Source organism: Andrographis paniculata, unplaced genomic scaffold (assembly GCF_009805555.1).
Source record: "Andrographis paniculata isolate CXL003 unplaced genomic scaffold, ASM980555v1 Contig50END, whole genome shotgun sequence".
NCBI classification, from domain to species: domain Eukaryota; kingdom Viridiplantae; phylum Streptophyta; class Magnoliopsida; order Lamiales; family Acanthaceae; genus Andrographis; species Andrographis paniculata.
In genome coordinates, this window is record NW_026137585.1 from 440,109 (window position 1) to 461,870 (window position 21,762).

General features: G+C 32.6%; 3 protein-coding genes across 10 annotated transcripts; 1 reads left to right on the plus strand and 2 right to left on the minus strand.

The window, feature by feature from the left end:
• Positions 1-519: 519 nt before the first annotated feature.
• Positions 520-4,097, plus strand: LOC127253252 (uncharacterized). Of its 2 annotated transcripts, none has more exons than XM_051277727.1 (5): positions 520-908; positions 1,529-2,864; positions 3,079-3,348; positions 3,495-3,650; positions 3,722-4,097. In XM_051277727.1, the coding sequence occupies exons 1-5, from the start codon at positions 901-903 to the stop codon at positions 3,839-3,841; spliced, it is 1,890 nt and encodes a 629-aa protein (XP_051133684.1). In that variant the 5' UTR covers positions 520-900; the 3' UTR covers positions 3,842-4,097. The 2 variants fall into 2 exon arrangements, with proteins under 2 accessions (XP_051133684.1, XP_051133685.1); XM_051277728.1 differs by having other exon boundaries at positions 521-942.
• LOC127253251 (lysine-specific demethylase JMJ28) lies at positions 4,086-10,089 on the minus strand. 6 transcript variants are annotated; one of them, XM_051277725.1, is made up of 15 exons: positions 9,113-10,089; positions 8,844-8,980; positions 8,666-8,768; positions 8,444-8,576; positions 8,285-8,348; positions 7,450-8,194; positions 6,664-6,993; positions 5,925-6,455; positions 5,785-5,854; positions 5,617-5,702; positions 5,305-5,424; positions 5,131-5,202; positions 4,838-4,935; positions 4,557-4,659; positions 4,086-4,363 (listed from the first exon to the last, which is right to left on the minus strand). In XM_051277725.1, the coding sequence occupies exons 1-13, from the start codon at positions 9,704-9,706 to the stop codon at positions 4,927-4,929; spliced, it is 2,994 nt and encodes a 997-aa protein (XP_051133682.1). In that variant the 5' UTR covers positions 9,707-10,089; the 3' UTR covers positions 4,086-4,363; positions 4,557-4,659; positions 4,838-4,926. The 6 variants fall into 6 exon arrangements, with proteins under 6 accessions (XP_051133682.1, XP_051133681.1, XP_051133679.1 ...); XM_051277724.1 differs by having other exon boundaries at positions 4,086-4,484; XM_051277722.1 differs by having other exon boundaries at positions 4,557-4,731.
• Positions 10,090-13,447: 3,358 nt separating this feature from the next.
• LOC127253139 (equilibrative nucleotide transporter 3-like) lies at positions 13,448-18,901 on the minus strand. Of its 2 annotated transcripts, none has more exons than XM_051277565.1 (10): positions 18,663-18,901; positions 15,711-15,778; positions 15,506-15,610; positions 15,042-15,197; positions 14,816-14,959; positions 14,629-14,734; positions 14,372-14,547; positions 14,146-14,300; positions 13,811-14,069; positions 13,448-13,711 (listed from the first exon to the last, which is right to left on the minus strand). In XM_051277565.1, the coding sequence occupies exons 2-10, from the start codon at positions 15,750-15,752 to the stop codon at positions 13,601-13,603; spliced, it is 1,254 nt and encodes a 417-aa protein (XP_051133522.1). In that variant the 5' UTR covers positions 15,753-15,778; positions 18,663-18,901; the 3' UTR covers positions 13,448-13,600. The 2 variants fall into 2 exon arrangements, with proteins under 2 accessions (XP_051133522.1, XP_051133523.1); XM_051277566.1 differs by lacking the exon at positions 18,663-18,901 and adding an exon at positions 15,961-16,046.
• Between the last annotated feature and the right edge of the window lie 2,861 nt (positions 18,902-21,762).

A 21,762-nucleotide genomic window follows, 5' to 3' on the forward strand; every position in this document is an offset into this window, starting at 1 on the left:
TTTTATTTGAATGAAATGTTTTTAAAATGAACGGACCCTATTTCCTGACTATTGGACCTTCCTTGATTGGGCCGTTCTTAGTGCACTATATACTTTGGGCTTATTATCAGTTTGGGTGTTGCATATTTAGATCTACATAATTTTTTATTTTTTATTTTTATAATTATTATACAACAATTACAATTTAAAAAAAATAATAAATGCAATTTTATTTTATTTTTAATTAAATAGTGTGTGAAACCTCAATCAACTATTACTTCCGGCTTATTTCTTTCTAATCGACATACTTTTGATGACATGGTATACTTTTAATAATTTTTTGATATTTTTATCTCTATTCTATTGAGTGTATATTTTTATAAATGATTTAAATGAATAAAAAAAAAGTCAATTTCTAGAATACGAAAATATGATTTATTTTCGTATTTAAAAAGGTATTGATTAATAAAAGTCAAAATTGAATTCGTTTGCTGCCGTCAATTTCAGACACATATCAAATCGAAGGTCGGCAACTAACGGCGTTAATGTGCCATTTTTACAAGGCATAATTCAGAGACTCGTAGGGCACAAGGATCCGACCCGAACTTTCCGATTCCATCAATCGCCGCCTGCGCTAGGGTTTATCGCATCGCGATCATAATCTGATTCCTTTCGTAAATGGTAGCAATCGTCTGGTCTGTTGCAATCTGCTAGTGAATCAACGCCTTTTGGTTTCCATTATCACTTTTGGTTTGGTTGACAAATCTGTCCCGGACGGCACGTTGCAGAAGTTTTGTGGAGCTAATTCCTGAATTCGTGGAACGATCCATATGTTTGAATCTAATTTAGTATCTAGAAAATGCTCGTACGCGAGTCTGTGACGTTAGATCCTGCGCTGTTACGTGGAGTGGTGGTTTCGCCATGTCGATGTTCGTAGAACCTCTCCTAATCTCTCTTCCTCTTGTGCGTTAAGTAGTTTGGTTGTGTTTTTACATTTTATGATTTTGTGGTTTTGATTTGTTTGTTTACGTTTGTTTTTTTGAATAATCGAATCTGAGTATTGATTTCGTTTCCGGTTTTGTGGTTTCCTACATGTTCGATCCTTTAGTTTTCAGCATTTTTAAGGTAGCTGTGGATGCTTCATTTTTTATGAACCAGTTTTTATAGCTGAAGCTCTACAAATTTCTTATATGAGTTGCAGTTTAGTTCATGAATGAACGAATTTGGTAGGGTAAAAAGTTTGATTTATCTCAAGTTTGATTTGCGTAGAGGTGAACACTTCACATGGTTTGAAGATTGTTGATTGCTCGAGTTTTTCGATAGAAACCGCAGTTTCGTTCATGAAAGAAGCAAATTTGGTAGGGTGAAAGTTGTAGGTTCATATCTTGTTTGATTTGCATGTAGATTTTGGCTGCGTGAATTTTCTATATATAAGTTGCAGTTTAGTTCCTGAAACCAAGAATTTGGTAGGGTAAAATTTTCGATCTATTTTTTGTTTGATTTGTTCATAGTTATAGTCTCATAGGCAAATATTTGGCGTGGCTTGCAGATTCTTGACTGCTCGAAATATTAGGAGAGTGTCGCAAGCCATATTAGCAACACGGACTGCTATCTCTTCAGAGGGTTCGAAATATGTAGCCGTGGTTAGAGCTGGGGGATGCGTTCCCCAGCGCAGAAATTTTTTTCAATACCTATTGCCGAGCAAGGGTTCTGCTCGGCATGGTTCAGGGGAAGTAGGAAGAGGTTTCTACGATAGTTGCATCAGGAGTTATTCAGGTATTCCTATTAGCAACACTATGGTAAATTGTGCGCGAATTGCTTGGAAGAGAATGGGGCGGGCATCGGAGCTCAATTGGCGGACTCATCTGGTCATAAACCGGATCGCTCAAGCTGTCAGTTTGGGTTTGAGCCGTTCGTATATTGTTGGTCCCGGTTTATATACTCTGATGTTCGGGACACAGTTAGCGTGGGCTGAAGCTGGACCGGATACGAATATGTTTCTTCCGAAGAATAATTTATACACACGAGCTGAAGATAGTCATCTCCTTCTGACCTCACTGATTCTTTCGGCATTTGAGTGTGCGTTGCTGTTGCTGAGAGCTTTGTTTCTGGCGATTCTATTTACGCCGAGCATTGTTATGGCGCCTTTTGCTGATAGTTTGGGGCCTCAATTTAGGAATACGTGGCTGCGAATTGTTCATCGAACCCTCGAACAAGCAGGCCCGGCGTTTATCAAATGGGGGCAGTGGGCGGCGACACGGCCAGATCTCTTCCCCAGAGACTTGTGCGCAGAGTTGTCGAAGCTTCACACGAAAGCTCCTCAACACACCTTTACCTACACGAAAAAGGCTATTGAAAAAGCTTTTGGTCGTAAGATTTCCGATATCTTTGATGACTTTGAGCAGGAGCCTGTGGCATCCGGGAGTATCGCTCAAGTGCATCGAGCTTCTTTAAGGTCTCGGTATCCTGGTAGGAAGAACAAGCCAATGCTAGTTGCAGTGAAGGTGAGGCATCCGGGGGTTGGGGAATCTATAAAAAGGGATTTTGATATAATTAATATTGCGGCAAAGATATCAAACTTCATTCCCGCGCTAAATTGGTTGAGGCTGGATGAAAGCGTTCAGCAGTTTGCGGTTTTTATGATGTCTCAAGTTGATCTTGCTCGAGAAGCTGCTCAATTGAGCCGATTTATATACAATTTTCGTAGATGGAGAGATGTTTCTTTCCCGAAACCTGTGTATCCTCTTGTCCATCCTGCAGTTTTAGTGGAAACATTCGAGCAGGGAGAATGTGTGTCTCACTATGTCGATGAGATTGGGGGGAACGACCGGATAAAAAGTTCTCTTGCACACATCGGAACCCATGCCCTATTGAAGATGCTCCTGGTATGTTCTTGTCTCTCCGGCTTCATGATTTTCTTTCATCCTCGCACATTATGTGTCTCTAGTTTCGATTTACTATATGTTGAATTAAGGGTGTCCGACTTACTGTTTTTTCCTAGTTGTCGCATTGATATATTCTCGACTGTTATTTGGGAAGCGATACAGCGCAAGCTTGTCTATGATCTGAAGGATACTAATCTTTCTGAGGTTTCTTTAGGTCGACAACTTTGTTCACGCAGACATGCATCCCGGAAACATCCTTGTCCGAGTAGCGCAGAGCAAACCTGCTCGCAAAAAATTCTTCAAAACCAAGCCTCATGTCGTCTTTCTTGATGTAGGCATGACTGCCGAGCTTTCTAAAAACGATAGAGTAAATTTACTCGAGTTCTTTAAGGCTGTTGCTTGTAGAGATGGCCGAAAAGCAGCCCTCTCCACTCTGAGTTTGTCGAAGAAGCAGAGCTGCCCAAAGCCTGACGCTTTCATTCAGGTGAATATAACCTAACCAACACCGAAGGTTATTCGACCTAGTTTTTCCATTTCCCGGCATACAAAATGTGCTCTTGCTCCCGTTCCGAATTCCTAGTTCTTCAATATTACTTCATATTCATGTGTCTGTTGCATTTCGCTCGACAGGAAGTGACAGAGTCATTTGATTTTTGGGGAACACCGGAAGGAGAATTGATCCATCCGGCGGAGTGTATGCAACAATTACTCGAGAAAGTCCGACACCATAAAGTAAATATCGACGGAAATGTTTGTACTGTGATGGTCACAGTTTTGGTCCTTGAGGTATGTCAATGTTTTAGAGTATATTTTCATTTTCCTAGAAAGATCGATATTTATGGTACATCAATATCTAGGGCTGGCAGCGGAAGCTCGATCCAGGCTACGATGTAATGCATACGCTACAAACGCTACTACTCAAATCCGACTGGGCAGAATCGCTTTCTTACACAATCGAAGGACTTATGGCACCGTGAATCATTCACATGCCTTTTGACATACTTATTTTACTGTTCTAACAAGTTTTGGCTATGCAAAATCGGGTACAATTTGTTGACATTTCACAATTTTGTTTTCTATTTTCCAATCGGAACAAGCCCACGAGTTGTGTGGGAAAGGATAGGGGGCGTTTAAGAATAAGTGCCCGAAAGCCTTTTGGCTTAGTAATTCTTGTAACTAACTATCAATGGAAGTTCTCCATTTTATTATTTGTCAATATGTTCTCATCTCTAACGCACATTCTGGTGACATTAAACGTTGCCAAGACGAAACAACTAAATCCTATGTTGCTAAAGAAACAAATCCTATGAAAGATAAGCTGAATAAATAAGAATGCAAAGAAGATGATATAATTTTTGCAAGTCTCACTGACCTCGTCAAGAACCTGTAAGTCAATGCTTGTTTATACAATAGGAAATTGGAGCCCCGGAGTTCAATCTCGCCTCATACATGAATATCTGTCTTCGCTTTTGCTACTGTACATTTCCAGCTGCTTTGCACTATGAACACAGAAAATGTGGTCGAACACCGCGGATTCATGAGAATGGGTAAAGAATCAATTGCCTCATCTATTTACTGTTTAGTGTACAGTAGGCAAAAACGCCAAGCGCCAATGAGGATCTACAATTAATGCAAAATGTTTGAATACCTACAGATGCACGCTTGCGGATTAGAATGTGGGTTGTATGTTACCTTGTATATGTCTTGAATGTTTGGGATCCTCATGTACTGATAGGACAAGGTCAAAATCGAAAGGTTGTAGCCTCTTCTAATGAATTCTTGCGCTTTTTGTGGACTGCAATAGGCGACATGAAAGATGCCAACAACAATTCAGAAATCCCTGGTAATTTTCCGCAAACTATGGCGTCTATGAGTGTGAAAAAAAAAAAAAAAAGAAAAAAAAAGAGGAATAGTTAGGGAGGGAATTGCATACAGTCGTCTAAATCAATAATAACCCAGATTTAATTGCTTACGTGGAGGGTGCCGCAAAGGTTGCAACGATGTCATAAATTAGACACAAAAATGAGCTCGTGTTTGTATGGCAAAAGATTTTGTTTAGTGATCAACAATCCTGGACCATGTGGAATCGATAAATTATAGTAAGTAATACGGTTAGAGAGTTGCTGATCACCATAAGATGGTAAACAGCTAATAACATTTATTATGAAACTGAAACAATAAGTAAAAACAACCTTATGGATGCATAACAATTAGCTCGCTAAGGTAACAAACAAAACATTATTTCGACAAAGGTTTAGAAGTGTACTTGATCGTGAGGCATGATGCTGCATATGTCTTCAATAGCTGAACTAATTCCCTCGAGCGCCATCTTCTCCACCTGTAAAATACGTACTCCAAATATACCCATTTCAGCATGTGAGCAGAGGGGAAAAATAAATGCCTCCTATGTCAACATTATAATATCTGTTTTAACTCCTACCTCCAATACTTTGCTTTTGACTTTGTGTCGCGTAGGGAGAAGACGAATTTGATCATTCAATTGAATGCACCGTGTTGCATTTTCAGGTGAAATGAAGTCCAAAACAACGTTGACGCATGACTGAACATTTAAAAGAGCTTTTCAATAACAATAAGGTACTACTAGTTATTCCAGTCCTAAAAAACCCACTAATTCATCATCTAAAAACATCGTGAGAATCCTTGAACTGCATAGGGAAGAACATTAAAGCCAAAATCTTCATCTCTTAAAAAAGTGCAATCGAATTTCGGATGGTACTGTTCGCATAAATACCTTAATTTTTCGGATTTGATAAGGGCATCCTGCAGGAATGAAGATAGCTTCTCCAGTATACTGCTCAAAAGTCCACGGTTGGATATCTGAAAGCACAGAAAACAAGATAGAACTTTAGGAAATTAATTAAAGACAAGCCATAGCAACTGTAAAGGTAAAACTACCTACCAAACTCCTCTTTAAGTTTCAACTTGTGATACGCATCAAGGAAAAAGGTTTGATCGAGAATAGGATGATCCTGTTAGAAATAGACACGTATCAATAACTGCTCTTCAATTGAAACATAAGATTTCCTCAAGTAACCATACATGTTTTGTGTAGCTGCAAGCTGAGCCAAACTCATTAGAGTGTCGCCTGAAATATTCCAGAAGTTTTGGTACGTCTTCTCTTGGAAATATATCCCAATGAGCGCCACAAGAACTAATCTCCTGCTTACGTTCACTGGAACATGAGCTTTCTATTTCTTCCCCTGGAGAGTCGGAGTCCTCGGATTCATCAATGCTGGCATGTAGAAGAATAGATTCCTCAGGATCAGATTCACTATCATCAGACAAATTTTCATTTTCGACATTCAAGGGTTGCCCTCGAAGTAGATCCTGGGAATAAAAAAGCCCATTTTCAATTCCATTGGGAAAGCATATCTTTTCACCAACGTGTTGCAAGCTCGATTCTCCAGTGTCCTCGCTGTGCAGAGATGATTTTCCTTTCTGATCACTGGAATTGCTCAAGGACTGCCCGTTATGGCGGTCTTGTGCCCTGTACCTTTTCATTAAGTTCTCAATGTTTTTTAACTGTGCTGGTGAAATTGGAGCATCTGTAGCACAAGCAAGAATATTAACCTGCGGTAGCCCCGAAGAAAAAAGAATATTAACCGGAGATCAATGGGCCAAATGAGTAATTTAAATGCAGATTATAGATTCAAAATGCAGCTTAACTCCTAAGGGAGTGTATGTTGTTGAAATTGAAGAATGTTCATTATCTAGGTGTATATATTTGAACCGTGCGTATGCGTGTGGAGAGAGAGAGAGAGAGAAAGGGAGCTCCTACCTTATCATTTGACTCATAACATAGTTTTGACATATAATTGGCCTGCATAAGTTCTTCCGGACCTCCATATGAGAAATAAATACAAGGACCTAAGTCTGGTTTTGGAATTTCCTTTGGAAACTTATTGCCAACATTCAGAAGGCCAGATACCGGATTTATGTATTCGGGGAGCGGTAATGCACTTAAGATCTCATCATAATGGAGAGGAAATTGCTTTTGAAATAAACAGGAAGAAAGCCAAGCTCTGAATTTCACAAATTTTTGCTGTACATTAGCATGTGTTCTCTTCTCTAGTGATCCCATGAATATTCGTTTCCGATCAATTTCCACCTGCACGTGATGAAAAGTAGACAACGGGCAACTCAATACCAACAAACAGTGTGGAACTGAAGATTGATGACAATTAAATGCAGAAAAACGACAAGAAACGAATATTTATAGCAAAAAGGCATATTTAATTTTTTGTCTTATAGTACTAATTTACATTCATAATATCACATGACATATTTATAGCACGTCATTCAACAATTCTATATTCCAATTCAATTTTTTTACTATTCAAAAATCAAATCCAAAATCCACACCCCCACCAAACGCAAGCAAGCGTACAAGAAGCTACCAATAACACAATAAGCACAATACAGTTTTGGCATATATATATATATATATATATAAAAGACCATCGAACCATGGAGCTCACAGTTGAGTACAACTATGGGTTAACCTAAGAACAAATAGACATGCCAAAGCAGAATCAATTAGAATACTATTGAGTAAATTATGTACCTCACACCAATCCAAAGTGTTCGTAGCTCTCATGTCATCTTCGTTGCAAGATTTAGAGCACTTATTTTCCATATACGAAGAAAACATAATAACCGGATCCCAGCATAAACAATTTGGGCTCTGAAGCACATTTCGAACAATAACAGGATGGCCCTTCCCCCAATGCTTCTGGAAATGTACAAGATCTTCTCGATGAAGTTCCTTTACAGAAGGACAATACAGATAGCAGTTATTAAAACCTATTCTCCTAGGAAGCTCTCCCGGCAGCTTAACTTCGCTACTGTTAGTCCAAATGCTGTCGCAGAGTAAGCAGCATGGAGAAACATCGGCAGACTCTCGAAAGTCGTAGCCGCATAGAATTTCTTCAGCTTTAATCTCCAGATCTCTTGCCCAGTTAAAGGGAAATACACATCTTAAGTCAAGAATGCCGTCACCACAACCCCCTATTTCCTTCGGAGGGCACGGTATACTTCCGTCGTCGCTATTTCCCCAGTATTGCATAGAGATAACAGCCGAACAAGGTAGACCACCAGAATCTTGCTTTAAGGGATTCTTCTTGAGCAGTAGTGGATCACCAGTCAGGTAGATTTTCCTTTTCTTGCAGCTTCTGAGCTTAAGCCGACCGTAAGAACTATGTTGATAAGAACTATGTTGAGAATGCTCCCAACAACAATGTAAGCAGAGATTATACGAACAGTTTGTGCAGGTTCTATGATAATCAAAAATTGAAGCTTTGCATTTATCGCTGCAAGATAATTCACGTAGATCACATAAAATCAGTAAACAGAATTTTCCTTTAAATGCCTCTGTATATAATAACAAAACACAAACTAACCAGCATCGTGATGTATGGCATCCCAATTTCGTCTGTGGAATTTGGAGTTCAGATTGTTTTTTACCTTATACAAGTGAAAATGAAGCAACATGATTACATGGTTAACAATCTACCGAAGATTAACAAGGTGATTACAAGATGAGCCCAAGTATGCTTTACCTGTTACCTTAGATTCTGTTTTGAGCTGTACGTCTTGATCCTGATTTATTTTCTTTAGCACAGGAAGAAGCTTGTGAATTAGATAGTGTAGCAATTGTATCCTATCAAGATTCCTTTCAACTCTATAATATTCCTGGAAAAACAGGTATGGAATAACATAAATCGATACCCAATTCTTGCTTTTGAATTTGAAAATTTAGTATGTCCCCCTTGCTATAATACCTTACGATCACTAGCTCTGAAATGAAGTTTTATGCACAGTTTACAGCTACAGATTCCACAACAAGCAGGACATTTCAACTTCACCTCCTGCTTCTCCAAATACCTATATGTATCGAAAATTTATATGAGCTTTTGTGCATATAATTGATGACTCATATATAGGATACGAAAAACGGACCTGTCTTTAATACATTTTACACAGAAGGATCGTTTCCTGCAAGACGAACACTGAACCAAGCAACCACACTTACTTTCCCTACACCAATGGCATTTTCTTACTTTCTTTTTCCTCACATTCTCAGCAAATGGAACAACCTAGTTCAAAATAAATAGTGTTCTGCATCATTACCATATCGATGAAAAACAATCGAACTCATATAGAACTGCAACAATGTTATTGTGTATGCATGAATTGTGAACAGAAATGCAGGGGAGTAAGATGACTACCTGCATTGTACAAACTGGCAGAGGTTCAATGTTTTTGGATCGGAAATGCCTCTGCAGAATCGAATTGTTAGTAGAATCCACGCCTAGTTTGGCATCGAAGTCGTGGATTTCACTAACTTTCTGCAAACTGGAAGGAGATTGCGCAATTGCCATAACTCCATAAGGCAGTTTCCTCGTTTCATCGCCGGCTGTGTTTTCCTTCATCTCCTTCTCCTTCTGCTTCTCCACCTGTCTCTGGAGGAAAACTCTGATCAATTCCAACTGCAAGTCGCCTCTCTTCAACTTCATCTTCTTCAACGCATCATCCAACGCCTCCGACACACCTCCCCGGCGCCGGCGCCGCCGTGGCCGCTTTTCCCCCAATTTCGAAACCCTAAGACTTGCTCCATTTCCACTTCCACCATCGCCATTACTCGCACTCCTAACAAGCTTCAGCGAATTCGGAACTCTCCGCTTCTGCTGCCGCCGCTTGCCTTGAAGATGATGAATCTCGCAGAGCGTCTTCCCCTCCATCGCGCGACGCTTGCACCGCCATTGACGACCGTCCGTCCGCTTGCACCGAAACTCCTCCGGCGGCGGTTCCTTGTCCCGCATTGTCCAACAAATTCAACAATTAGCAACGCCAATCCCCTCCGGTCCCGCCCTAAAGCCTCCGATCGCTTTTTTCTAGGGTTTCAATAAGCGAGAGAATTTATCGAACAAAGGACACATATACATACACTATAGATACACCGCAAGGCTCTAAGCATAGAGTCTCAGTTGCAACATAATGGCACCGCCATTTATATACACCTCATTGCTCTCAAAGCCGCTGTGCGTATCCCGACCGTATAAAAATACGTATATCCGTACAATCTTCGTCTCCCCAGATACAGATAGAAATCTATCCGGATTTTATTGCAAATTTGATCCGAGGTTTGTTGGTTTTGCAAGAATCTGACGGTGACCGTCTGTTTGGTGCAATTTTTGCAGTTTCTTTTGGCGAGTGGAAGGAAAATGCGATTACTAATTTATTTTTATTTTCTGTAATCGTCAATAAACAATAAATAATAAATACTATAAAAGGGCTATTAGCCTATTCCAGTGAACATAAACGTTATAAAATAAAAAATCATACCGCGCTGATTAGGTAAATTGAACTGCTGTCTTCATAATATTTAAATATGGAAAATTGTATTGAAAATATAAAAATAATTTATTTTTTTCTAATTTCAAGTTACAATTCATTTATCATTTTGTATAATTTTTAATAAAAAATCATATTTATTTTTATAAAATATTATTTAAATTAACACCTAAATTTCTAAGTACGATTAAACAAACGCAAAATCGCGGCCCATTTCAAATATTTATATCATATCCATTCGAATTATTTTTAAAACAAAAGTGATCATTGATGTGGGCTTGGCGAAAAGGCCCAATTTGTTTTGTTTTTTAAAATTGGTATGGACTTGGCAAAAAAGCCCAATATTTTATAATGTTTTGTATCCCTAAAATTTGATACTTCCTTCACAAGTTAATGTTCTACTTTTCTATTTGTAACGTAGTCTTTTTTTTATCCTTACTTTATATATTATATATATATACACAAAATAAAGAACTATTTTGTCAATTTACAACAAAAAAAAATTAATTATCAAAAAAATATGTAAATATCACTTAGACATTATAAAATAGACGGGGGAGTATTAAATAATTGACCTATCCAGCAAATCTATGTTATTTTTTGTTTGACCCATTCTCTCTTAAACTTTTATTGCACAAGTTACTTTAATAAAATTACTATATTCACTTTTTCTAATTTAGTTAATTAAATTGGAATATAATCAATTAAATAATGCTCACATTATATTTTTTAGTAATTAGGATTATTTTTTTTTATTTTTTTTCTAAATCAATGCACAATCAATATAGCACGTCATATTCATTAACTCGTATATTTACATTACATTATATATTTTAACTGTTGTAAATACAATTCTTATCTAATCAAGCAGCATATAATAATAACAATAATTAACTTGAAATGAAATAAAATAAATTTATGTGTTTCCGAAAAGGAATCAATAATATTAAAGACACGTGAACTTCATTCTATTTCCGGAAAGGGGTCAATTTTAAAGTGTACATTTCTACATCCCAATTCCCAAATGGACCCCACACTATTACCCTACGTATCTATTCTACATATACAATCATCAACCCTAATACATATATAAAAATAAATAATAATAATAATAATAATAATACTAAAATTAAATAATTTTAATTAAAATTAATCACCAAAAATGATTTTTTTCCCCCTATATATTTAAAAATTATAAATATCAAAGTTCAATTATTTTTTGGTACATTTATTTTAATACTCGATTTAGTTACCTTACTCATATGTACTGTACCCTTTATGTACCGATCAATCATCATTCGTCATGTATATTTAATTATTTTATTTTATTAACTTTTTTGTTTTAAAAATACACGTAGCATTGGTCAGTACATAAAAAACATCATCAGCAATTTTTCCAATGCATTTTGCTCCAGTGCCTACAATTTTAACCATTCGAAACTTTTAAAGTTTCGAAATTCTATAACATTAAATATGTTAGTGTAGATTGTAGTACACAATATTGTAATAATAAGCTTACCCTATATCCCTTAGGGGCGACAGTTAGCACACATACAATGAGGTATCCGTTGGTTAAACCGAGAAAAGATACGAGGAATATCATCCAGCGTTAATCGTCATATTTGGCCGTGAAATAGAAGCATGGAATCATAAATAATCGAGACAAACAGACGATCATCAAACCTAGATGGGATTTTAACCGAATGAAGTTAATCAACAGTACATATCTCCCGATCAGATCCCATACGTTGTACATCACAATGAAAACCATGGAATACCTATTGTTCTCAAAGTGTTTAAGGTTATTACAATTAGCTATCTTATTAAAAAAAACCCGTAATTTTGTAGACTTACCATGGCTATACTCGCCTAATTCGAGGCAATGATAAGCGGCAAACATCTTTGGTTACATTCTTTCATTTTTGACCACTTATCGTAAGTCTATTCTTTACTCATCGAGGTTTTATTTATTTGTGCGTACGCATTAAAGTTCTAAAATAATGTATTGTGCTTATTACTCAATAGATCTCGCCAGCTCCGGAAAAAAGTGGCATCGGAAACTAAATCACAATTTGCGTTATAATTCCTGAATCGGCAAGACACCAGTGTTGAAGACGGCTGAATACATCAAGGTAAAATAACTTGACTATAAATTTTTTATAGTTTTAGTGTACGAAGATCAAGGATGGATGATATTCCTTGTATATTTCCTCGGCTAAGCAAATGATGCCTCATGTGCTTGTTTAATGTCGCCCTAAGGGATATACGAAAAGCTTATTACTACGATACTTTGTACTATACAATTTTACATAAAATATTTAATATCGAAATTTTTTGAAACTTTAGAAGTTTTAAATGGTTGAAAGTGTAGGTACATGAGCAAAATACGTTCAGAATTTGCTTAATGATGTTTTTGCATGGCGGAATATTTTTAAGAGTAAGCTCTGATTGACCGTGGATAATTGTCCCCGGTCTAAAAATTGATCATGTCAGGTTTGCTCAATCTGTGTTTTTTAATGGTACGATTTTTTATAAAAAAATTTATACGCACATTGAATTTGTTCAATTTGTAAATGATGGATCGGTGATGTGTGAATAAACTCATAAAGCACTATTCATATATATATATATACACAATAAAATACATTTTGGGTGTGTTTGTTTTGTATTTTAAATTTGATATATTTCTTCTATTAGTTATGAGAAAAATTGATTGATAATATAAAATAGTATGTTCTTAGTATATAGTATAATTTTTCAATGGACATAATATATATGATGTAATAGGTGTAAATATATGTATCTATAGTGGTTTTTATAATATCAATCGAGATGCGTGTTGAATAAAATTATTATTGTGTGTTGTTAATTCATGATCAATTGTTTGTTGACAACACCACAGGTTTCTTCGTTGATAATCATGCAAAACATTTGTTAACTAATTATATATACTTTATATATATATATATATTATAAAAAAAAAACAGTATCTTTTTATTGAAAATATGATGTATCATGTTGTTTGAATTTGAAATGATTAAAAAATATATATATTTCTTTTAATAAAAAACTATGTATATTTTTTGTTTTGTTTTTTATTATAAAAGGACAAAGTATTAATTATTGCAGATTCACGTTAATTGAAATTCATGGCCAAAGAGCATATATCTTGACCAATGTATATAAATCTAACTAAAGGCAAAATAATAAATTCACAACAAATTATAGCATAACTTCTTTAAAATATATATATGTATATACGAAAATCAAAAATCAAAAATCAAAAGTCAAATTATCCCATAACTTCTTCAAAAAAATATATATATGAAAATCAAAAATAAAAACTACCCAATTTCGGGTTTTCAGAAAGAGCCGTTGCCAATTATCCATAGCCAATCGAGACAAACTCCCGAAAATATCCCGGCAAGCAAAAACAGCACCAGCAAATTCCCCAACGCATTCTGCTCCGGCGCCTACGTTTATAACCATTCGAAACTTTTAAGGTTTTAAAAAATCCCGATATCAAATATTTTACTATAAATTGCATAGTACGTAGTAATAAATAAGCTTACCGTATATCCTCTAGGGGCGACGGTTAGCACGCACACGGTGAGGTATCCATTTGTTAAGCCGAGGAAAGATACGAGGAATATCATCCAGCCTTGATCGCCATATTTCGCCGTGAAGTAGAAACACGGAATCAAAAGAATTCGAGACAAGCACGCAATCACCAATCCCTTTCGGGATTCTAATCGAATTGGGTTGATCAACGGGACATACCTCCCGATAAGATCCCATACGTTGTACATTGCGATAAGAACCACAGCATACCTATTGAATAATCGATTTTGTTAAAAAATTGTAAGAAGAAGACATTGTCGCGACAACAATGATGTAATGTTCTTACCATTCGCCCAATTGGTGCTCTCCGGTGTTCTCGTACAAGAATCCGGGGAAGATCGACAGTGTGAGCACATAGATGATGTAAAGATCCAGTCCGTAGTCGAGGTTCTTCATGATCAGCTGCTTGTTGCTCAACCGTTCGACTTTAACATCCTCGGCCTACAACAATGCCACAAGTTTCTTACATTAAAAACCTAGTACAAATCAAGATCTCGTTGCGATAATCTTACCGATTCACCGCTAGGAGTTTGGATTCCGGCAGCTGCGAGATCACCTTTCACGGTTTTGCTCCCTTGCGAAGCTGCCTTCTTCCGGAAGTACTTGACAATCGGTATCTTCGGAAACATGTAAGCATAGAGGAAAATGCACACAAACTCGAAGAAAGCCGAGATGGAGAGAAACAACACTATAAAAACATCGATTAGAACTATTACACGAGAAAAGTTGTAATAAAATCAAGATCGATTCAGACAAGAGATCGACTTACACGCTCCTTTACGGAGACCGTCGTTGGTTTTATCGAAGGCTGCTTTCGTGATCAACCTAAGCCCTGAAGTGAGGGCTCCCGACGCAGCCAACCCGGCAAAAAACGACTGCAAATATTAGACCCGTCAAACATAAATGAAATGACGATCGATACATCATCGAATAAGATTAGGTTGATTTTATTTCACCTGGATGAACTCGGGGCACATAAACGCCAAATCCCCGACCATCCCGCCTTGAACGCTGGCGTCGGCGATTCCAAACCCGGCAACCATGACGCAAATCGCGGCGTAGTTTCCAATTCCTCCTTTGCCAGAGCTGGCGAGATCAATCTGATAACACAATATACAATACATTTTAAAAAACTTGTGCGCGCAAATAAAAAGGATTTGGATGAGTAAGGAATAGACTTACGACTACGAGACCGAAAGTTGTCAAAAAGAAAAGGATGTAGCCAATGAGGTTTCGCCGCCTCGTCTCGATCTTCGCCTCGTTGTAGGCCATTATAGCCATTGTCACCACCGCGAATGGTTGGTAGACTATCGTAAGCACCCTCGACGCATGGTAAGTCTACAAAATTACGAGCTTTTTCGAATAAGAGAAAACTAACTCGAACAACCTCAAACACTCGAAAAACAATGTCAGCTAGATTTCCGTACATCCTTAATATTTACAAACAACATAAAGTTGCATTACACAAGAACATCCTGTAATTTGTTTTCTAAGATCCAGGCTCTGTTCGCCTTAGTGTTATATAGTCGATTACTCCGATTTAAAATTTTACTATTCGAAAAACTTCAATCCCAAACCTTTGAAGAAGGCATTCTTAATTATTTATTATTTTTCAAAACAATTAAAAAAAGAAAAAAGAATCGAACCGGGAAGACAGCATAGTAGTAATCTCCGATGGTAAGCATGCTATTCCACGCAACGAGCGAGCCGAGGCCGAGGAACCAACACAGTATAGTTGCCTTAGTCTTTCCCTGAAATCAATTCGTCAATTACCAATAAAATCCAATCATACAATCGATCAATTTTCTTAGTAAACACGACAATCAAACATCGTAGGATTTTGCAACCTACCTCAACCCTGTCTGGAGTAGATACACTTCCTGAATCAGCCATCTCTGTTGTTCTTCTCCAGGACAAACCTGAAACCCCCAAAATTTAAGAAATTTGATAAACACGGAAAAAAAAAAAAAAAAAAAAGAAGACAAACAAACAGAGAATTCGAAAATCAACAAACAAAAGAGCAGCAATTTTGCGAGAACAAAGCCAACAAGTTAGGAGAAGACAACGTTGTCGTTACAGAATGAGGGGATTTAATGTTCACCTTTCCGCCAAACTCTGTTGAGAGAAGATTCCTTGGAAAAAAACCTAAATCAGACGAACCCTTGACTCTATATTTATAAGAGAGTGATGAATCTCGAAGTGTGTACTTGCAATCCTCTTTATTGACTCCAATTATAAATATTTAATTATTTTTTTCAAATTTCCTAATAAGAATTTAACAATCTTTCCTATAATTTATCGATTTTTATTAGTAACAACTTTTGATTTGTGATATTTCGATGGAGAGCTGTGAAAAGGAATCTTCAAGATTCTGAGGAGATCCGTGGGTCCAGGAGTTCGAAATCCCGGATAAATATACTGAGGGAATTACTCGCCCGGGAGTTGAGATCCTGGAGTTTACAATATCTCGATGAACTATGAACAGATTATGTTGAGCTGGAATTTATTTATTCTTTTAAAATAAAATCTGGTCAAATCTAATGATTTTTTGTTTTATATGATTTCGCGTGTGAAAACAAATCAGCTTACGGATGGGTAGTAATATTAAATTATTTCGTATATTTAAAAAAGTATATATATTTTATAATTATGTTGTGTGAATAAATTAATTGTTTCACACTTAAATAAGGAAATATTCTATAATTACCTCATCTGGATAACGGCATAAAATATAAACATAATCATTAAAAAATTAGCAATAGTAAAACACTTATTTTAGGAGATTATAAAATACTCCCTCCATCCGGTTAGAAAGGATACATATTTTCATCTAGAGACGTTCAATTAAAAGTAAATATTTCATTAAATACCTTTTTTTTTTCACAAATATCCTTATTTTACATCACATTATTATTTTTATAATAAAAAGTAAGAGCAAAAATATTATTACACTACTTTTTAACTGCCCATTATAATTAAAATATTGTTATTTCTTAAACACCACGACAAAAATAAACCTGTATATTATAAGTGGATGGAGGAAGTATTGGATAATAATTTATACACTTTTTTTTTTCATATTTTAATATTATATTTTTATATAGAACATTTTTAAAATTTATTTTTTATCTTTTGTTATTTTAATTTTTAATAGTTTCAGTTTTGGTGTGTTGGTTTATAAAATTATACAAAATTTTTATTATTTAAAAAAATAATAAAATAAAATAAAATATTTCAAATTAAATACTTATTTTATATTTTAAAAATTTTATTTAAAAAATATTATATTCTAAATATCACATCATATCTATTTATATTATACATTATATAATTATTCAAATTCGATTTTCTACTGTTCAAATTTCAAATTAAAATTCAAATCCCAAAACATACACATCCTAAAAAATTGTTATAATATAGTGTTTAATTTATTTAATTATTTTCAAATAACATAGAATCACAAAATTGAAACGCTAAAGTTGAGTGACCAAATTTTTTACTATTATATTATCTATTTAACATTAAAAATATATTTATAATTCAAACGTATTACACAAATATTTTTAATTTTATATTATAAAATACTAATAAAATTATTTTTATTAATTTTTTTTTTAAGATTTGTATATTATATATCATTAGTATATTAATATTAAAAAAGTTAAGTAAAAAAAAATTGAAAACTTATTTAAAGGATAATAAAAGTATTATTATATGAAATATTTAATTGAATATGTTAAAATATTTAAATAATAATCGAGTTTTTCAATGACAATATATTTTAATTTAATAAACTATTCTAAAATATTTTTTATATATAATAAATACTATTATTAGAATATTTAATAGAATTAGTGAAAAATATTTAATATCAAAATAAATATTAATTATTGCCTTCTAAGTTACTATCAACATAAAAAAATAATAATAATAATAATTATTATTATTATTATTAATATATTTATTAACAGATAATTTTTATTTTTTTTTAAAGTACTTTTAATATTATTAATAAAGAAAATATTGACGAAAAACGAAAAGTTGACCCTTTGTCCCGGGCAGAATATGCACGTTTAGAAACACCCTTAAAAAGGTATATACTCCATAATTTATAGTGTGTGAATAAATTAATTGTTTTCACATATAAATACGGAAATATTTTATAATTTTGTTATATTTTAGGCAGGTTGACAATGACAGCTCACCTGCTAAACACTATTGGAGTACTTCTTGGGAGCTCCAGTAACTGTAAAACCAAAATAATCTACACCGTTAATTCATAAAACGGACGGCGTAGATCATTCCGGCCTTCAGCTACAGGAGTTCCTTCGAAAGAGGACGGAGGAATCAGAGATGGTCTAAAAGGTAATTTCAGCCCATCCCAGGATCTCAGATCCTGAATAAATCTACACCGTTAATCTCTCAGACTATCTATTACATTAACTTCTCAATTTTTATTATATCGAAATTTATTTATTAATTACTATAATTCTAAATTTATAATTTACGTATTTTTAATATTTTTTTCTTATATATCGACTTTGAATATTTAAATTTTTTAAAATTTTCATGCTCAAACTATTTTTGACTGGTTCTCTAAAAAAACTGTCGAAAACGAAAATAATGAATACAAATAAGGAGTAATTTAAAATTTATAATATATGGAAAAATTTTGAAGAAAATAAAAAAATCACATCCAATAATAATCCCCTCAAAAATTGGATCTCGAAAAATAACAGTAAGTTAATAAAACAAATTAAACAAACCCTAAAATTGCAGAAAAATAAGAAAACAATGACTAACCTGTGATTTAAATTTCTTCTTGTTGTTCTGCAGAAAACTTGTAGAGATATATGTAATCTGTATGTATATATGAAGCTTCTAGAAGATTTAAGGAAAGCTGTGGAGAAGAAAGTGTTTAGAGAGCAGAGGAGAACGAAGAAAATGAAAATTGGAATTTTGGGTTTCGTAATTTGGGAGTGAATTTTTCAGACACAGAAACATACGCAAGGAAGGAAAGAGGGAGAAATTAGTGCGCCGCAGCAAAGGCAAATTTTTTGACTAAATATTTATAAAAATATATATATCTTTATAATTAAAATTACAATTATTAAAAATATTATATTTTTAAAATATGATTTTATTTTATACAGTATATGTTATACTCCCTCCGATACCGTGTCTGCTACACTGTAGACACGGTATTTTAGGAGATGTGTAATTAGTAGATAATTAAAAATATATTAGTGAAAATAATTATTTTATAATATAAATAATTATAAATTAATATTAAAATAACTAATTGGTCTAATTAAAATAAAATTTAAAATTTTAAAATGAGATTAGTGTGTAATCATTTTTCAAAAAAGGAAAGTGATATGGTACGTGGGACGAACAAAACGGCAACGTGGACATGGTATCTGAGACGAGGGAGTATTTGTTTTTATCTGTATTATATAACTATTTTATATGTATAGATTAGGAGCAAAGTAAAAAATTAATTAATTGAGTACAGAAAAAACTATATTATCACCCAGAATACCAATATTTTAATAATTTGTTTTAATTAAATATTTATTTTGACTGCTTATTAAGTTTATTATGTCAACTCTTTTTTTTTTTTTTAATTTTGCAACAATCTAATAAAATTTGATTATATTATTATTATAAAGATATTGAGTAACATTTATATAAATACATTCAAGTACGTAACTTCAAAGTTCAAATACAACCCTTAATGTTAAATTGGATTTTATATTTATATAATTGCTTATTAAATATATATATATATATCTAAATTAAATAAAAAAAATAAAGTTTCCGGTTTTGTAAATAAAATCGAATTATAAAAAGTGGTAGTAAATTAAAAAGAAAACTTTCAAAAAGTAAGTAAATATAAATTAGTGTTATTTTTAATCAAAATCATCAAAAATTGAAACTAAATTAAAAATAAAATAATATATATATATATATATCAAATAATAATACAAAATACTCAATTTTAATTTGACCTTTTTGACAAATTAAAAACTTACAAGTCAATCATTTTGGAATCCTTGGACAAGTCTAACTTATCATAATCCAGACTCGACTTTCTAATATTTATTTTTATTTTTTTTATTGAATTACACGGAAGCAATTTTGTATTTATTCGTGTAATGGAATAAGAAAAGATGGGTGTCTTTTTATAATGCATTTACTTTTCTTATTTATCTCACTTTTTTTTTTTTTATTAATTTTGAAATTTTTATTTATAATTTTTTAAAATAGAACATCATATTTTTGGCATTAAATTATTGAATTATTGAATAAATAAAATATATATTATATTAATATATATTTATAAATTTTTAATATTATTTATAAAATATTATGCTATCTAAAAACAAAATGCGAGCAAACTCATTATGGAATTAAAATTTAAATTTTAAACTAAAAAATTTGTTAATATTTTATTTTAAATGTAAGTTAAAATTATTCAGTTGGTACGATTCTAAATAAGAATACTACATTATTTATAATTAAATGTACTATATAATTTATCAATTATTTTATTACACAATTATTCTTATTATTAATAACATATTTTATTTATTTATTTATTTTTCTTATAATAATAGTAATAATAATGAAGGGATCTTCTGATATTGGATATATTGAGCCTATTTGAAAGGCCCAAAATTGCTTGACTATAAAGCATAATTTAGGCCCATTAAATTTGGGATTTCGCCCCAATTTAAAGGTCCTTTGTTCTGTATAATAAATTAACAATGTTTTTTTTTTTAAAAAAAAAAAAAAGCATTATTACATAATTTTTTCAGTGTAATTTAATATTTATTTATATTATATGAAATAATTATTTTAATTTAAATTTCATTATTTAAAATAAAAGTTCAAAGCTAAAAAAAAAACCAATCTTATTATAATCATTATATCATGCTCATTTGACAAGTATGAATTTTAATAAAAATAAATAATAATAATAATTTTATAGTAAAAAAAATATAAACATGTAATAATGTTTAATTTAAAACATAAATAAAATATTTTTTTATAGCAATTTAAAAAGAAAAATAAACAAAAAATTAAACTGCGGACAAAGTATTATTATTATTTTTTTTCATAAACAATCAAATTAAAATAATATTTTCTTATATTAATACTATATTGATATGTAGTATGAATAAAGTATAAACGACTAAAATAACTTTATAATTATAGTATAATATAAAGTAATAATATTTGTATAATATATTGTAAGTTGTAAAAATATTTGTAATATTATATAGCTAGTACAGTTACTAAAAAAAATTAATACTTTATTACACAAAAGACTACATTAAAAAAATACACAGTTGGTTAAAGTACAGAGAAAATAGTATTTAAATTAAAATACTCATTCAATGCATAAACAATAGTCTCACTTGTTTTTTAAATTTTAAAAATAAAAATAATATTTAACATTAAAAATATCATTATATTTGTATAATTTTTTTTTTTAAAATGTCTTTTAACACTAACTTTTTCGTCCATAATGAAAATATTTTTGTATTTTTTTATATTGTACTATATTTTGATAAAATAATTAATATTCAAATATTAAAAAATAAATAAATAAAATTTTTATTGAAAGTAAATATAAATAGATCATAGAAAAATAATATATCCATGAGAATGTATTTAATATAAAAAATAATAATATTTGTATGATAATAATAAATGATAATACAGTTATTTTTTAAAATAAAATAAAATTATCATTTTGGAAATGTAGGAATATTTATATAAATACTCTATTTTAAATAAAACTCAAATATTGAGAATACATATATATATATATATATTTAAATAATTATTAAAAAAAAGGGGTCAGTGTAGCCAAACAGGCCCTAGAAAAACCAAC